This window comes from Asterias amurensis, chromosome 3, assembly GCF_032118995.1.
Source record: "Asterias amurensis chromosome 3, ASM3211899v1".
NCBI classification, from domain to species: Eukaryota; Metazoa; Echinodermata; class Asteroidea; order Forcipulatida; family Asteriidae; genus Asterias; species Asterias amurensis.
In genome coordinates, this window is record NC_092650.1 from 2,222,875 (window position 1) to 2,240,974 (window position 18,100).

Below are 18,100 nucleotides of genomic sequence, written 5' to 3' on the forward strand. Positions count from 1 at the left end.
TGAGAGCCTTGGATATTGGGATTTTATTTTTAATTTGTTGACTGTTTTCTTTAGGAGAAATGCATTGAAAGGGTTTATCTGACAGCGTTACAAATGTATAAATAAAACCACATTAAAATGCACTGTTTTAATTAAAAAGCCATTTTATTTAAAATACTTGATCAGCCCAAAATTAAAGAATATACACGTGAAGGAATGAATCATAAAATATTGTATCGTTATATACTATACACTTACCATAAATTCAGATTATTTATATCAATGACATTCCCGCCAGAAGTTTTATTAATAATGAGTAATTTGACACTAATCATAAAGGTATCAGACAGGTATCAGAAAGGTATCAGAAATTTTGAGAAGTTGACATTTAGTACATAGACCTTTTCGCACCTGGGGCGCGTGCGTAAAGCTTGGAATTAGGTACATTGTGGTCTAGCTGGTGATCAAATTTTATCGAATTTGATCCATACCTATCCCACAATGCACCTCATTCAACAGTCTGCGCTTGCGCAATGGTATTTGTGAAAAGGTCATTATGGTTACTGTGAAACTGCCCAATTGTTGAATTCATATGAAGGACCAAATTATGGATAAAAATATATACACTTATCATTATTCTATAAAGAGAACTATAACCACTTGCAGCATAAACACAAATAATAATCAATCAATAATAGGCTAACTAATAAAACAAACAGTAATCATAAAGTAATAATAAATAAAGTTTTAATGGGTATGTATTACAGTACAACCTTGTTTTGTCAAGTGTTGTACATTTATATTGTTATGCAATAACTCCCCTAAAAATTTCCCCATCTTATTGTTTGCCAAGCTTCTTCAGTCACTTCACTCAAGAGTTGCCTGAAAACTCATCTATTTTCAAAATAATAATGCATTTTTTGTGCGTTAAAGGGAAGGTACACGTTTGGTAATTACTCAAAACAAACATTAACTTAAAAACTGACTTGGTAAGGAGAATTGGAGAGCTGTTGATAGTATAGAACATTTAAGTAAGGTAGTTTTTGGAAAGGTAGTTTTTGAGAAAGAGGTAATTTCTCCATTCATATTAAAAGACTTCTAGCTAGAAGTCTTTTATTCCTATCTGAAAGCACACAAACACATCCAACAAGGGTGTTTTTTTCTTTCATCATTTTCTCGCAACTTCGCCAACCAATTGATCCCAAATTTTCACAGGCTCATTATTTGATGCTTATGATGGGATTCACCAGGTGTAAAAACTGGTCTTTGATAATTACCAAACCTGTACAGTGCCTTTAAATTCCTGTGTTGTTTTTGTGGCTAGATGGCGAGGATCTTGGCTGGTAACCTCTCCCCTTTAAAAAATTCTTTTTCTATAAAAAAAAAATGGTGATTTTTCTTTTATGGACTTTTTAACTTGATCTTATTTTGTTGTGGTTTGTATGCTTAACTTTTTGTAAAGGGCTTGGAGGTTCTGCTTAAAGCACTAAGTAAGTGTCTTTTATTATTGTTATTACTTCAAATTTGTTTTAATAGACCAGTTTAGAGAAGTCAAAAACTTGTCTGGAACTAATCCCGAAAGAACTAGCAAGTCACCTAAAGGGAAAATCCACAACTCCAGTCTTGACAAAGGCAAGTATTGTAAGAATATTCACTACAAACATTTGTAAAAGAAACTAAATAAAAACCATAATTTCAAAATTTTAAACGTAAATATTTTACAATAGTAAAATGAAGTCAGTTACTTATTTTAAGCGTATAGCACAGCCAGCAGTTGGTGGCCAAACGTTAAAGGCATGTACACCTTTGGTAATTACTCAAAATATAAACTGGAATAAAACCTTACTTGGTAACAAGCAAAGGAGAGCTGTTGATAGTATAAACCATTGTGAGAAACAACTCCCTCTGAAAAAAAATGTAGTTTTTGAGAAAGAGTTAATGTCTCACTAAAATAATCAAAGACTTCTGGCCAGAAGCCTTTAATTCCTATCTGAAAGCACACAATTGTGTACAACAAGGGTGATATTTCTTTCATAATTTCCTCGCAACTTCAATGACCAATTGAGTCCAAATTTTCACAGGCTTGATATTTTATGCATATGTTGGGATACACCAAGTGAGAATAAGTGGTCTTAGACAGTTACCAAACGTGTTCAATGCCTTTAAAAGCCTCCAAGAAATGCATATTGCACAATTACCATCCACTGGACTACACTGGGCCACACAAAACATAAATGTTGGATTCGAGTGCATTGTCACAGAATATAATCATGAGGAGAAATCTTGGACTATTTCATGTCACAAAGTCAAGTCAAATAAGAGCAAGATTTCACCAAGTAATTATTTTCTGCGAAAAATGCACAAATGAAATGCATTTAATGTTTGTTTTATAAAACTCTACACACATAGATCCTTTTGATTTGAAGTTTGTTCACAATAAACCCACATTGAAACTTAGTCATTCCCACACTCTTAACGATCCGAAAAACCCCTTCCAAACAACGTGGATGACACCATGTAAACACTTTGTCCAACTTGTTTGGACAAACGGGCGAGACGATTAGGTTGAAAACAATGCTGCGAAACATCCAATATTTATCCATATCGGACGGGGACACCCGGGTGTCTGTGCATTAGACCATTTTTGGGCGTCATGGTGGTAAAGACAGGTAATGGATGACATGTGATGCATGTTCCTCCAATCAAATGACAAGGACAAGGATAAGTAATTAGGAGACTAATGTAGAACTGAAATGTGTTAATGTAGATTTTAAGTAACACAGTGGATAAGTATTTTGTAGTCTACGGATAAAAGCAACATACATAATTTTATAGCAAATTTTCTCTGAAAAGCAAAACTTAAGTTAAAAATCCCTGATAACCAAGAACTGAGAAACAGCTTGCGAGCACGAATCCAACCATCATAGACGCATCTTTGGTTTCAAAAGCCTTTCTCCGCAATCGGGGTGTTTTATATGGGTTTATGTTCATGTTTAAACCCAGGATTGTCCGTTAAAACGGAGAAACCACATACCTGAAGGATGTATGGCACTGGAAGCACATCAAGACCCAAATTCTTAGCGCTGCTTGAGCAGAGAAAATTATTGCTCAACAACTTTTGCTTAACAGAAATGAACAGGATACCAGTCACAAACTGTACATGTGACATTTTATTTTGGCTGGTAACTGTATTCTGGTAAGCTAATATTTGGTGCTTATCCGCTTTTTGTGCAGCTCTATGATTTTGGGCCTAGTCTCCTATTATGCTCAAACACCAATCTCATTTGCACGAAGTTCCTTGAGTCCGTTTCCATACACTGAAGTATTCTCTCTACCATTCAAATAACCAGTGAACTATGACCCATAATAGTCTGGTATCCAATCCCTACCACAGACAGTCCAACCAAACTTAATAAGCCATTTGCACATTAGATTTGAATACAGTCTGGTGCAGTGTCGTGCTTGATCACAAGTTACCACTTAAATTAGAATACCTCAGACTATCGAGACAGTTTTTGCGTAGTTATGTAAGAGACGGTGAACACCCATACACAATTCTGAATGGATGTGTATGGCACAATGGTACCAGGGTTTGCTGATCAGGAGGTTGCTACGCAAAAACTTGCCCGAACCATTTGACATAGCAACTGTCTCTATAGTCTGAGGAATTCAAATGTAAGCAGTGCATCGTAACTAAGCAAGTCATTGTACCAGACATCATTCAAATCTAACTCGCATCTGGCTTATTGGCAAAAAGCAGAAGCACCCTGACATTCTAACCATATTTACATACATATTTGGATTTATCTGATAGCTTCATATAATACATCCATCACGAAATATGAACATTCTCCGTTGCTGCAATTTTGATGACCTTTTGTGGAGATCTATTTTTAGAGTAGTAGAAGACTTGTCCGAGGATAGCGATATCTATAGTGACTTGAAGGATTCCACAGAGCCAGAACTGAGCCGGCGCGCTGTTAACGACAAAGTAACCAGTCTTGAAGACGTCTCCTGAGAACCAGCAACAAACCATCTTCACACTGTGGGAAAAACAAAATTAGAACTTTAGCTTCATCAGTTTTTTTGGTAATTACTCAAAACAAATTATAACTTAAAAACTGACTTGGTAACGAGCATTGGAGAGCTGTTGATAGTATAAAACATTGTGAGAATCAGCTCCCTCTGAAGTAACCTAGTTTTTTGAGAAAGGGGTAATTTCTCCCTAAAATAATAAAAAAAAATCTAGCTAGAAGTCTTTTATTCCTATCTGAAAGCACACAAAATCGTCAACAAGGGTTTGTTTTCTCTCATAATTTTCTTGCAACTTCGATGACCAATTAAGCTCAAATTTTCACAGCTTTGTTATTTTATGCTTATGTTTGGATACACCAAAATAAAATAAAGGACAACAGGGGGTCACACCTACCCCATTCGAGTGTACAATGTCAAAGGCGTCCATAACTGAAAAAAAGTTTGAAAATCGGTTGTGTTGTTTTTTTGAACCCGGGTCATTTGAAATGACCCGGATTCTGGGTCACTTGAAATGACATGGATTCTGGGGTCGGTCATTTGAATTGACCCAGAATCCGGACAATTTTCAATAGCTGTTCCAACTGAACTGTCGGAACAGCTAAGGAGGGAGTACCAAAGCTTTGGTGCTGCGCTCTGAAAACTTCTCTCCCCCCCATAGATGTTTAGTTGTTTTTTCCTGGAGTAGTTTGTGTTTTTTAGACCATTTTGACCCGGATTCCGGGTCAATTCAAATGACCCGGATTCCAGGTCACTTGAATTGACCTGGAATCTGGGTCATTGAGATGGCCCGGATTCCGAGTCAATTCAAGTGACCCGGAATCCGGGTCATTTCAAGTGACCCGGAATCCGGGTCAAATCAAGTGACCCGGAATCCGGGTCATTTGAATTGACCCGGAATACGGGTCATTTGAATTGACCCAGATTCCGGGTCACTTGAATTGACCCGGAATCCGGGTCACTTGAATTGACCCGGATTCCGGGTCACTTGAAATGACCCGGATTCCGGGTCATTTGAATTGACCCGGAATCCAGGTCACTTGAATTGACCCGGAATCCAGGTCACTTGAATTGACCCGGAATCCGGGTCACTTGAAATGACCCGGATGACCCGGTCTGAAAACTTCGCTCCCCCATAGATGTTTAGTTGTTTTTTCCTGGAGTAGTTTGTGTTTTGTAGACCGGAATCCGGGTCATTTGAATTGACCCGGAATCCGGGTCGTTTGAATTGACCTTGTTAGCCAATGCAAATCTATCATGCCTAAGGAGTCTATTACTGAAAAAAAAAAAATAAATCGGCCGTACACTTCTTGAGATATAGTGCTGCAAAGAAAAACTCATTAAAACTTCTAATTATCATAAATTAAAGGAACACGTTGTCTTGGATCGGTCGAGTTGGTCTTTGAAAAGCGTTCTGTAACCGTTTATTGTAAAATGTATATGTACTTTTAAAACATCTTTCTAACCATGTGCATTTCATAACAAACGGTTTCAAACGCTTTTAATAGACCAACTCGTCCGATCCAAGGCAACGTGTTCCTTTAACATGTGATGACGTCACAGTATCAAAAATGCGTTTTTCGTACTAACAAATTTCACAAGGTACACGATGGTATGCAACTAAAAATAAGACTGGTCTTTGACAGGATAGCAAGTTCTTGTTAAAAAGAGCACTGCTAAAAATAGTTACCATGTTTATAAAGTATACGTTATGAATCTCATTTCTGCTTTGCGTTTCTTTGTTTTGCTGTCCTCTTTATAACAATGTTCCTGTTTAAAAACTTTCCTTTTATAAAGAGGTTCTGCTTACAAAGAGTACATTCTAAAGTCCCGAATCTCATTTCTGCATTGCGTTTCTTTGTTTTGCTGTCCTTTTGTAACAACTGAGCTATCTATCCCCAAGTTGACGGTCTCCCTATTTTGTGAATATCTTTGTTCGGGTTGCCAGTCAGACGCCATGCAACAGTAAGCTGCCAGGTAGCCAGGGATTAAGTTACCAGGGATCACACCCAAGTTTAAGATATAACCTGGGAAGTTTACCAAGTCAGCTTCCCTTGTGGTCTATTATTTAATTTAAAAACATGCCTGTAACTTTCACCGTCAATGAAAAGATAAAACAAAGACTTCTCGCTTCAAACAGGCATCTTAAATTATGGATTTTTTACTTTGCGAGCCGGCACCCTTGAATGGCAATTTTGTGTCAGATACCGTGCGCTTCATAAGTTCATTTTTTAATATTATAATTTACATTATCACTAGAGACAAAGCATACCTCATTCCTACGGTTGATTTGTTCTGGTAGTTTCTATAAAACTGCGGCATTCCCAACATCGCTTCCACAAATACAGCAAGAAAGCCCAAGGTTTCCACGAAGATGGACTGACCAGCGAGTAGATACGTTATCACTCCACCCAAGATGGAGAAAGCAGAAATAAACAAAACGTAATCCACAAAGTACGTCCAGTTCCAAAAATGTTTGGTTTCAAAATCTGCAAAAAAGAAAAACACGCAAAAAGATTGATTACAACGGCATTTAAAGGCACTGGGGTGGATTTCACAAAGAGTTAGGACTAGTCTTATCTCGAGTTAGGACCAGTTACTCGTCCTAACTTAGGACTATCCATGCAATTTGTATATCTCCTAGGACTAGTCCTAAGTTAGGACTAGTCCTAAGTTAGGACTAGTCCTAAGTCCTAGTCCTAAGTTAGGACTAGTCCTAACTCTTTGTGAAATCGACCCCTTAACACTTATGGAAATTGTCAAAGACCAGTATTGAGCAGTCATCGAAGTTGCAACAAAATGACGAGAGAAAAAACACCCTTAAGATGTGTGCTTTCAGATGGGAATAAAAGACTTCTAGTTAGAAGTCTTTTAATATTTTAGTGAGAAATTACCTTTTTCTCAAAATCTATGCTACTTCGGAGGGAGCCGTTTCTCACAATGTTGTATCTTATCAACAGCTCTCCAATGCTCGTTACTAAGTAAGTTTCAAAGTTAATATTTGTTTTGAGTAATTACCAAATGTGTACCTTCCCTTTAATATGGCATTTAAAAAAAGGAAGTCATAAACTTCATTTTGATAATACAGATTGTAGTTTAGAATAGATATCCTAATTAAACCCCTTTATCTCCAGTCTCAATTATCACTTAAATTATTTTGATTATGCTTTTTAAAAGCTGAATTTTCTACATTTGTTTCAATCAAATTTCTGACTTCTTGAACAACATCTGTCCTACTACACTGTATAACTAATTTAACAAATTATCATACAAAAATAATATATTTCAGCCTAGATTACACTTTTCAATGTCACACAAATCATTAATAGAAAGGAACTTTCAATAATTTTGTCCCCTTGAATACCTGTTTATGTGTGTTGTGTCATTACACTAAGTCATTTAGTATTATTTTGCATTTATACCATTACAGGTCATTTTGGCTGGTAATCAGTTTGCAACAGCTACATGTAATCCGATTTTCTAAAAAAAAACATGTCTGTAAAAATTGAGATGTTTTAATTTGCAGAATAATTGTGGTACTAATAAATTTACAGTAACAAAATACCCTCACTACCAATTGAAGGTTATACATTATTGTAATACAAGTCTGGTAACACTGGTAACGTCAAGGTTATTCGTCATAAATAGTTGAAATCAAAAACAAAATGCATACAACAAGAGAAAGGGTCCATTGAAACCATACATATAGCAGGACAAATAATTCATATTATTGAAAACAACTGAAGGACAGCTTATCAGATTCTTTTGTACAAGTGTTATGGCTTATCAGAACAAGAGGGGAGCATACAACAAGCCTTTTTGAGGTATGGCGGACGAGATACGCGCGCGTCACACGCCGCGACTGATGCCACGCTCACCATGTTGGTGGTCATTAGGTTTACGTGTAAACGCCGCATCGGCTAAAATGCGCACTTCACTGAATAACATACGTTCTATTTCTATGGTCAGTACGCACAAATTTACCACAACTTTACAGTGTTGTAGCATTGTGTCCGCCATACCTCAAAAAGGCTTGGGAGTATGTTATGTAATGAAAAATATGATGCTAAAAATGAAGCAGTGGATACCAGTATCGGAACTGTCCAAAGCATAAACGTGGTCAATATTACTTAACTGTGATTGAAAAATTGCTCAGTGAAAAATAAGAGCATAAAGAGTTCATTAATCTACAAAACAAAAAAATTACATTGCAAAAGTAGTATCTTGCAACCAGGACCGAATTTCATATAGCGCTGCTTAAAGACATTGGACACTATTGGTAATTGTCTAAGACCAGTCTTCTCACTTGGTGTATCTCACATGCATAAAATAACAAACCTGTGAAAATTTGAGCCCAATCGGTCGTTGAAGTTGCGAGATAATAATGAAAGAACCCTTGTCACACAAAGTTGTGCGCTTTCAGATGCTTGATTTCGAGACCTTAAATTCTAAATCTGAGGGTCTTGAAATCAAATTCGTGACAAATTACTTCTTTCTCAAATACTACTCCTCTTCATACGGAGTCGTTTCTCACAGTGTTTTATACTACCAACCTCTCCCCATTACTCGTTATCAACTAAGGTTTTGTGCTAATAATTATTTTGAGTAATACCAATAGTGTCCCGTGTGCTCATTAGTTAGTGGAAAAAAAACTGATCAAGCGTTTATGCTTGGTTTTTCTTGAAACACAATTTTGCACATTTTCCATACACCCTTTCACCATTGACATCTTGGGGTTGCGTCTTTCATCTGGGCACACAAGGATACATTTTAGCAATCAATTCTCTTGGTGCAACTCTGTTTTTGACAACGACCGGTTCTTCTGAAAACCACACCACTACTCAAAAGAGATTTAAACACGGTGCTACTGCAAACCTCATCTAAATAAATACTTCCATGCACTTAAGTTTCAAATCCTACTTCTGAAGAACTTTGTATTGTTATGAATTCAATAACTCCATGTAAATAATAATTTGTATTAATTTTGGTTTTTACCCATACACGATGTGTGTACAGTGCTTACACACATCGGTGGATGGGTAAAAACCAAAATTAATATTCTTTATCCCCCGATGCAAATTTATTATCTATTATAATATTTCGTAGTTTTAAACAAGAATTCCAAGCAAGCCAGTAAGGAATGCAATGAAAGGGACTGCAGCTTGGAGAAAAAAAGCCAGGCCATAATTATTAAGCTGTCTGTCTGGCATTTCTCACTTAAATTTTTCCATTTGCTTTTCAGCCATCATGCACAAATGCCCGTTGATTCAGCCATCATGCACAAATGCCTGTTGATTCAGCATCAACCCAAATCAATTTCCAATCTTGAGACTTTTCGGCTTGTCAGGGCCAAGCTGTCTACAATGTGCATGTAGTTTACCAGACCCAGTCTTTAGGGTTGTCAGCAGCAGAGTGTGGGTTCGAATCCCAGTCGTGACACTTGTGCCTGTGAGAAAGTCACTTAACCATAATTCCTTTCGTACCATAACCATAATTCCTTTCGTACAAAAATGGGAAGGTATAGTCTCGGTTCCAAGCTGCTCCAGTTGTGTAGTAACGAACCATGTACATGTAGTCATGAAAACCCAACCGCTCTCCAAACTGCTCTCACCGCCCCCACAAACAACTTGCCACTAGAGGGCGCTATTATTCCCATAACCGCTATCACCACGAACCGCTCCTTTGAGAGCTGTTCCTGGTGTGATAGCGGTTACGGGAATGAAAGCGCCCTCTAGTGGCGAGTGGTTATTGGGGTGATAGACAGCGGTTAGGTTTTCGTGACTACACAACTGTGAGAGTCTTGGAACCAAGACTAGGGAAGGTAGTGCATAGGATCTGTTCTACCAGCTGAGGCCCAATTTCATAAAGCCTGTAAGCACCAAAACTTGCTTAGCACAGAATTGTATTGCTTAGCAGTAACAGGAAACAGGTTACCCGCCAAATTTGCATTTTTATGGCTGGTGCTCCACTCAATTTTTGCTTGGTCCAGGTTCCTAGTGGATGATACCCATGCCTACACCCTTACAGACTGTGAAGGGGGTAACCCTGTGTCAGGTCAAGCAGTAGGTGGCAACGACCCCTGATGACAGTTGATTTGGGCGGTCTGTGGCCTTCTGATTTTAGGCGATTTCTCATACCAAAAAAAATAAAATAACGCAGGCAAGCCAATGAGATAGAATGAGCTGTTAGCAGGAGTAGTGTTGGAGTTATGAAGAGGGAAATGTCTTGCAGTAAAATGGCAGACGAAGATGTGCAACCTACCAAAAAGAGTCTTCTTCAATAAAAATGGTTTCATCTGAGACAAGGTTGCCTTGTCGCAATAGTTGTGCATGTCAGTTATTTGGTGCTTGTGGTGTGCTGTTTCAGTGCATTTCATTTCTATTTCAGACAGACATGAATGTGGAAGAGAGAGGAGGAAAAAAAGAAGATAGATCCAGAAGTGGGAAAAAATTCATCGTGGAGAAATATCCAGCAGCAAAGAATAAAGAAATGTGCAGAGATGTTTTAGTTTTCTTGATAGAATGTGCTAATGAAGAAGCTTTCAAAAAATATACAAAAGAACAAAGTCAATTCTTTGTTCAACCCCCAAAATAATTTACAAATTTACCCAGTCAGTTTCCCTTGTGGTTTATATTGATATCTGAAACAAAAAGTCGCATCCCCTAGCTTCTGCTTCCCAGGTTGTATCGTAATTTGGGTGTGATCGCTGGCTACACGGCAGTTAACGGTTGTATGGCTTCTGACTGGCACACCCGAACAAAGATATTGACAAAATAGGGACACCGCCAATATAGGGCTAGATAGCTCAGTTGGTAGAGCGCCGGCACGTTAATCTGGAGGTCGTTGGTTCAAAGCCCACTCTAGTCAATTATTTGTTCAACCCCAAAAATAAAAAAATAAAAAACACAACAAAACTGAATTTGACTCAAAGCACATACCTATGAAGCGCCGTTTACCAATGGAGATTTCTTGTATACGTTTGACTCTGGTGCATAGATGTAACATCGTCATCATTGTGACTAACATGATGACGCTCTGTGCAAGTAAAGGAATTTCAAATGGGTGACCAAACCTGGTGAGGAAAGAAACACATCTTTTATTAAAGTTTTCATTATTTTGTGGCCCTCTTCCCAGCTTTGGTTTTGTCCTGTGTGTTTATATCTTCTTGTGGCCAAACCAGCCCCTTCCCTCCTACATGTACACTACCCCCCCCCCTACTGTTTTCTCAATTTGTTTAAAAAATAAAATTCTGCACCGAAAGGGTCCAATGGTTTTAAGCAGCTCTATGAAATTGACCCCTGATAAGGCGATCTATACATCCATTAGTATTATTATTTAATAATATTGGCCAGGGATTTCCTAACATTGTAGTCACTCAAACTTAAAACTACATAAATTTACTTTTACAAATATTTACGTTTACAACCGTCTGTGTTTCTTACCAGAATAATATTCTCAGAATGTTAGCCAACATCAGGGTGAGACAAACATAGGTTGAGAAACCGTCCACATTCTCAGTTCTTCTGATGTCCATATACTGAGGAACAAAAGGCACTATACCTCCGAAGATCATACAGCCTGACGCAACCCATGATACTAGATTATTCAAAGTAAAATGTATCTGCGGTATATGCATGCCAAAATTGGCCACTTCGTCTAATACGTTGTTATCCATAATGTAGTTAGGACTCCGTCAAGCAACTCCTCTTTCTGTTTGAAATACTAAGACATCAATATCAATAATAATAATATTGAAGTCTATATAGCGCAGACCTCTGTTTCAAAGGAGATGGGCACTGGTTATCTATAGAGATGTTTTCTGGGTGATTCTAACTTCTCAATATCACTATCTGATGTCTTTCTTCATTTGTAGACCATCAAAGACCTTAAAGATCGAGGCCATACTGTCACGGTCTGTTGAGAATCTACCAGGTGGGTTGTCAGGTGATGTCAAATACTGCTGTCCTGTAGTGTTCTGTGAAACAAGAAGAAAAGGGTAGGGTGTAAAATCACTTCTGATGAGGATTCTTGTTGTCAGAAACATTAAGAGTGTAATGTGAACTCTTTCTGTCATGTCTGCGACTGTAGAGCCTAAAATATTTTTTTTAAATGACTTTGCTTGATACATGTACATCTAGCTAGTCTAGAACTATGAGGTTCGATCTGCTATCATCTCTTTGTGGAGACGATAGCGGACGAACGTCATAGTAGTCAAGAGTATACCAGGGCCACTGTATTGATTGATTGATTGATTCGCTACCCAGCCCAGTGGAAGCGGCCATATAAAAATGATAAGTGGTACCGATTACCGAAAGGGCAAAAATTCTGATTTTTACCTTTATGGACTAAGTAAATGTTTCCGTAAAAGTTTCCGTATATGGCGCCACCACTTTTTCATTCAGTATGAAATAATAGTACTTATCTACTTTACCTCAATGAATTATCCCTTTTTCCTTTGTAAAAATGAGTGCAAAAGTGGTGGCACCATACGGAAAGTCATCCGAACAACTTTCCGGGTATCCACTTTACGATCCTGTGCCACCACTTTTTTTGTAAACTTTTACCAAAAGAAATATCTCATTTGAGTACTTACCTTAGACTTATTAGAGAAAAATTTCCGTATGGCGCCACCACTTTTTCATTGAATTTGATTTCGATATGGTTTATGAAATAATATAGCATCCGAAAGTTATCCCATTCGCCGCACGCGTCGACGCCACCCCGTGCAAATGGGGGCCATCGCGGCGCCGTCAGCAGGCTATGCGGGTAGGCTACGTACTTTTCTTGAGTACGTGGACATCTCGACATCTCGAGTGACATACGCTTTTCACAAATTAAAAACAAACTGACAACTGTACAAAACCTGAAACAATGAATTACCATGAAAATGTTAGGGCTAAATATGTTTCGAAGAGTTCAAAATCAAAGAATCTTTAGGAAATAACTACCACATACCTCTTTCTTGTTTTTTTGTTTTGTTTGCTTGAGAGTCCGTTTGCTTTTGTTGTGTCGACGACTTTCTGTTCTGTATGTTTTCTTGCGAACACGAGCGAACAATGGAGGGCGCCCTATTTTCACATCATTACTTTATTTTTGTGCAGGAACAACAACAATGCTGACCAAATGCTGGGGACTGTTGTTTGAGAGTTTTATTGGGGTTTGACAACCAACTCAGAAGAAGGAGGAGTGCATGCTGAAACTGAGCTGAGGGTCAGAAGCTGAGGGTGAGGAAATAAAACAAAGAAATCTATAATTTTTCATTATGAAGTTTTCTCCTGATTTTTTAATTTATTATTAAATGATTGAATTCGTCATTATTGAATTGATAATTAAATTAATATTGGCCTACTGTCAACAGGCATAGGCCTTATTACATAAATTAGCTTTTTTTTAAAAATAGGTCTAGGCTATCACAATTAAAAGTATACACTATTATAAGGTATAATAAGGTAGACCCAGTAACTGGGTCACTGTTAGTAAAATTTCGAAAAAAAGGAGTAGGCCTACAGTAACACTAACAGTGTTACTGTACTCCTTTTTTTTGAAATTTTGACATTATTCATTATTGGTCGTACTAGCTAGTAATGTCAAAACTTCAGCGCCCCAGTTACTGGGTCTAGGTATAAGGTAATAAATTAATATAGGCCCGCATCTACCTACAGGGGGCTCACTTCATGTAAATCATTGCTGCTCAGTCACCTGCACGTGTACATCCCGATATGTAGAGATTGTGCAGTAATCCACCAGAACCAGAACCAGAACAAGGAGGCCTAGAATTTAGAAAGTAACTTACAGCACAACTCTACAACAAGAAGTGCTACTTTGATTATACATGAAATTGTTCAGTATGTAAACTTTTATTCACACTCGTCGTTGATGTAATCTAATGTGACATGTTTTGCTTTCTTTTGAAGGAAATATGTCAATCTTCATTCCAATCCGCGCGTCTTGCTGGACGCAGACCGTCTACCAACTCGCAACCAAGTCCTTTCCAGGACAATGCTACAACTACAAGTTCATCAGTACAGTACCCAGTCACCAATCATGTGTGGCTGCCGTCAGGTTGACACCGAACAAACAGATAACAACGGAACAAACTTTTGTTTTGAAGCGGTTTATGGCAACAGAGAAACAGAGGAGTAAGCAGGTTGCCGAGAGAGTACAGGGCACCAGTCAAGGAGAGATTACACTCGGTCGAAAAGGTTGGTATTGCAAGGGGTCAATATGAAGATGTCAACTGCAGGACTTGCAATTACAAGGTTGTGGGTTCAAATCCTACCAAGCTAACTGCTGATTTCACAATGAGTATTTTCATCTAGTTACTTAATCACAAATTCTCGATTTGTACAGTTCCTAATCCTAATCTTTGTACGAGAGAGATTGAGTGTTGCCAGCTTGGTGTTTATATCCCCTTGTGTGAGTTTGCCGAGTTCCCTTGATGGGAAGATCATCTAAACAAACAAAACTATTAACTTGTAAAGCCAGCTTTCTGCCCAAGATTACAAACATTCGCTGCATCAACAATCGAGCAGCAGAAGAATTATTGTTAAAATTGTTTTGTCTTTTTTTTTGGGCAGTGGTTCAAGCAGGAAAGGATGCCAGCTACATGGGTATTGTTATCGTAGGCATTGGTGTTACAGCTATTATGTTTTATGCCATTGGTCGTGAGTTGTTCGCTTCAAGCAGTCCCAATGCAGTTTACACCAAAGCTTATAAACTTTGTTCAAAAGATGATGAGGTAAGAATGAGAATGATATTATCTTATTGAGTGTCATGGCCGAGTGGTTTATGAGCATCGAATTCAAGTTCTGGTTGTTATCTCATCGTAGTGTGGGTCCTGGTTCTGTGTCCTTGTGCAAGATACTTATAATTGCCTCTCTTCAACTGAGGGTAGAGATTGATATTGTGTATGAAAAAAAACCTTTGAAGCGCTTGTTGCCCAGGGGCCAATTTCATAGAGCTGCTTAAGCAAAAAAATTGCTTAATCACGAAAATAGCTCGCTTATTTTACACATGTTACTGGCCAAAGTTTCATGCCATATACATTGCTTATCACTAGTATTAAGCTGTTGTTTACTTAGCATAACAATTGAGTGGAGTCTTGTCCGGTAATCTGATTTTACTAAGCAATGAATTTTTTGCTGAAGCCAAATTTTTGGCTTAAGCAGCTCTATGAAATTGGGCCCAGGTTGTAAACTCCCATGGGAGCTGAGAAAGATTAAAGGAATGTTATTGGCCCAGTGACCAGGGCACTAATGTAATTGTAAAGCGCATTGAGACGGTTATTGTGAAATGCACTGTAAGAACTACCAATAGTTATTATTATTATCTCTTATAAATAGTATTGTGGAACCTAGGGATAAAAAAACACAGTCAGTGAGTCATTCTGGAATGCAGATTACACTTCATAGCAATTGGCAGACAGTTTTAAGGTTTCATACATTATTCATGGTATGCAGATCATTGAAGAGCTTGGACAACCAATCAAAGGCTTTGGAGAAACAACTAGGAGAGGCAGAAGGAGACATGTCAGGTCAGAGGTTAAACGTATTCAATGCTATTACATTCCTTTACTTCAACTCACACAAAACAGTGGATGCTTTGTTTACAAAATATTCCTGTTATATTGCTTCTTGTCTAAGATAATATTTCTACACTCTTCTAACTTGTTCTTTAAAAGTTTTTTTTAATTTTATATCTATAGCCATTTGGAATTTGAACAAGATGGAGTGAAACATATGCGCATGAAGTTTTACATTCAAGGCCCAAAGAGAAAGGGCACTGTACAACTAGAAGTCCAACAGGTAAATATTTCAATGTCATTTTGGTCAACTCAGCTTTCACTTCCACTGTGTATCTATAGATTTGCTTATTAAGAAAGATCCCAAATCTAAACACGATGACAATAAACCCATGATTATTTCTCCAACTGATGAAGTGTCAAGGTAGCATTGGTGTACAAATCAAGGAGATAGTTGCGGTACCTGCTTTTAATACATAGGATTTGGATTGCCTATAGACACTTGGCTAGGCTATTTTGGTGGTCCAGTGGTAATTCATATGTTCCAGCAAAGCAAAGGTTGTGGGTTTGAATCCCAACCGAGTGATTTACCTGTAGGGTTTTTTTTTCCACAGAATTCTGGGAAAGTACTAAGGGTAAAATGAAAATTATATTCTTCATCTTCGATGCAAACTAACACCTATAAAGATGTCTTAATAATTGTTATGTTTGATTTCTTGCAGGGAAAGACCGGCAGATATGACTATCGTTATTTGTTTGTTGAAATGGACGGCTATCCACATAGGACTATAGTACTAGAAGACAATAGATGAACATTGTGGCGAAAATATTGCTGGAGTGTTTTTTTTCCTGGATGTAGAGTAAAGATCATCAAGAGAATAACAATGAAGGCTGCATGAATTGTTGGAGAATAATCTCCCTAGAATTTCATAAGGATGGAAAAGCAAAGAATCTCAATACTGATGCATGAATAATCCAGATAATTGTTTGTGAGTTTGGACTTTTCACAAAAATACTGCCAACAGAATAATTTTATAGAATGTTTAAGTTCTTTATCCAGGGCTGGAATTACACGCAGGCCATTGTTTCTCTTGCCCCTAGTTTTGGCCTTTGTGCCCCTTCATAAGTCTCCAATAGCCTCCAAAATGTTCAAATGGAAGTGCACTTTGCAAAATGAGAATGGCCTTGCTTTCTCAGAGTTAAAATTCCAGACCTGTTTACCTATATAAGTAAAGTTGGATGAAATAAATTGTATATGTTCAACACCGCAGAATAACACCCTGTTTTTCAGAACATAAAAAGCCCATAATTACAGTAAATAATGAATAAGAAGAAAAGCAAACTTGCACATTTTTTATTTCAAAAACAAAAACACAGAATTCTTTATTTCTTTACAATCTTTCTTTGGGCACCTTCAAGACTGATTTCAAGTGTAAAATTACAAATCTTCAATTCTAAAATAAACTATCATTTACAACTCTTTTTTTACAATATACACATTATGTACAAATTAAAATCTAAGTGTGAGTTTGTAATTTACATTTTGATTCCCCCACACCACCAAAATGTGATGTGAATGAGAACTGGTTCATTAAAGAGTACTGTATAAATTGTAAAACCCTTTTTTGGAGGGATGATTGCTCTGAAAAGAGCCGTTGTGGTCTTGACATTTCAAACAGTATGCTCCGCTGATGTTGAGGGAGAACGCTGGACTGCTGATGATCAAGTAGGGCCGGAGGGATGCACATTAATTTTTGGGCGTAACTAAAGCCTCTGCATCATATTAAAAGCAGCTCAGCATTCTCCTGAAAAATAGCAAAGTATATTTTTCGAAACGCCACAAGGGCTCTTTTTCGAACCAACACTCCTACCAAAATTCTAGAGAGATTTATTCACACGAGCTTCCTAGTTTTAGCATAGAGCAAGGAAGATGGTTATAGTTACTTCTATTATCCACACCACGTTATAAAGCTTCAAACATTAATTATTGTAAACTTGTTGTCTGAAAACCTTTTCATAAATCAAGTTTATAAAAGTACTTTTATAAATTTAATAAAATTGAGATCCGCAACAGTTATTAAGTTTTCAAACAAAAATTACAGTTTTTAGTTTTTTCGTTGAGATTACTTCTTGATCCTGTAAGGAATTTTGAAATAAAGAAAAATCATGAAATGTCTTTGACATTGTCTAATTTCCCCATGTCGGTAACATATTAGATCTGTCTCTATTTTTATATCACACACACACACACTTGGTCTAACCCCCATAGGGATTAGGTTGGGTAGGGCCCTATCCACTCTAACTTTCCAAACAAACAATGTTTGAATTATTTTTTTCCCCACAAAAATTGGGAAAGTACTGAGTACACATCGGCGTAAGGGTAAAAACAAATTATTTTCTTTAAGCCTGATGCAAAATTAACATCTATGAAAACTTTCAAATACGTTGAGAGAATGTTCTTCAAGTAGAAAAACAGATCTTTGAGAAGAAAATGGGGTTTGATGGAAGTTGTTTCTATTAAGATCTGGAATAACTTGGAGGCAATTGCCTCTGTTGCCACTGGTCTTA

At 37.4% G+C, this 18,100-nt stretch overlaps 2 protein-coding genes across 3 annotated transcripts; one reads left to right on the forward strand and one right to left on the reverse strand.

The window, feature by feature from the left end:
- Positions 1-131: 131 nt before the first annotated feature.
- LOC139934888 (solute carrier family 66 member 2-like) lies at positions 132-13,054 on the reverse strand. 2 transcript variants are annotated; one of them, XM_071929308.1, is made up of 6 exons: positions 12,967-13,054; positions 11,454-11,986; positions 10,950-11,083; positions 10,273-10,389; positions 6,284-6,500; positions 132-4,022 (listed from the first exon to the last, which is right to left on the reverse strand). In XM_071929308.1, the coding sequence occupies exons 2-6, from the start codon at positions 11,684-11,686 to the stop codon at positions 3,812-3,814; spliced, it is 912 nt and encodes a 303-aa protein (XP_071785409.1). In that variant the 5' UTR covers positions 11,687-11,986; positions 12,967-13,054; the 3' UTR covers positions 132-3,811. The 2 variants fall into 2 exon arrangements, with proteins under 2 accessions (XP_071785409.1, XP_071785408.1); XM_071929307.1 differs by lacking the exon at positions 10,273-10,389.
- Position 13,055: 1 nt separating this feature from the next.
- LOC139934891 (mitochondrial import inner membrane translocase subunit Tim21-like) lies at positions 13,056-16,390 on the forward strand. Its single transcript, XM_071929312.1, has 6 exons — positions 13,056-13,235; positions 13,926-14,213; positions 14,589-14,749; positions 15,471-15,544; positions 15,716-15,815; positions 16,255-16,390. The coding sequence occupies exons 2-6, from the start codon at positions 13,931-13,933 to the stop codon at positions 16,342-16,344; spliced, it is 708 nt and encodes a 235-aa protein (XP_071785413.1). The 5' UTR covers positions 13,056-13,235; positions 13,926-13,930; the 3' UTR covers positions 16,345-16,390.
- The last annotated feature ends 1,710 nt before the right edge of the window (positions 16,391-18,100 follow it).

Bases quoted from the DNA above. Each gene is read 5' to 3' on its own strand.
- LOC139934888 (XM_071929308.1), bottom strand. From the start codon at position 11,686: ATGGATAACAACGTATTAGACGAAGTGGCCAATTTTGGCATGCATATA. The intron at 11,084-11,453 runs GTAAGAAACACA...TTTCCTCACCAG, and splicing joins ATTCTGAGAATATTATTCTG to GTTTGGTCACCCATTTGAAA. The intron at 6,501-10,272 runs GTAGGTTGCACA...TCTTTTTTGCAG, and splicing joins ATTGAAGAAGACTCTTTTTG to ATTTTGAAACCAAACATTTT.
- LOC139934891 (XM_071929312.1), top strand. From the start codon at position 13,931: ATGTCAATCTTCATTCCAATCCGCGCGTCTTGCTGGACGCAGACCGTC. The intron at 14,214-14,588 runs GTTGGTATTGCA...TTTTTTGGGCAG, and splicing joins GATTACACTCGGTCGAAAAG to TGGTTCAAGCAGGAAAGGAT. The intron at 15,816-16,254 runs GTAAATATTTCA...GATTTCTTGCAG, and splicing joins TACAACTAGAAGTCCAACAG to GGAAAGACCGGCAGATATGA.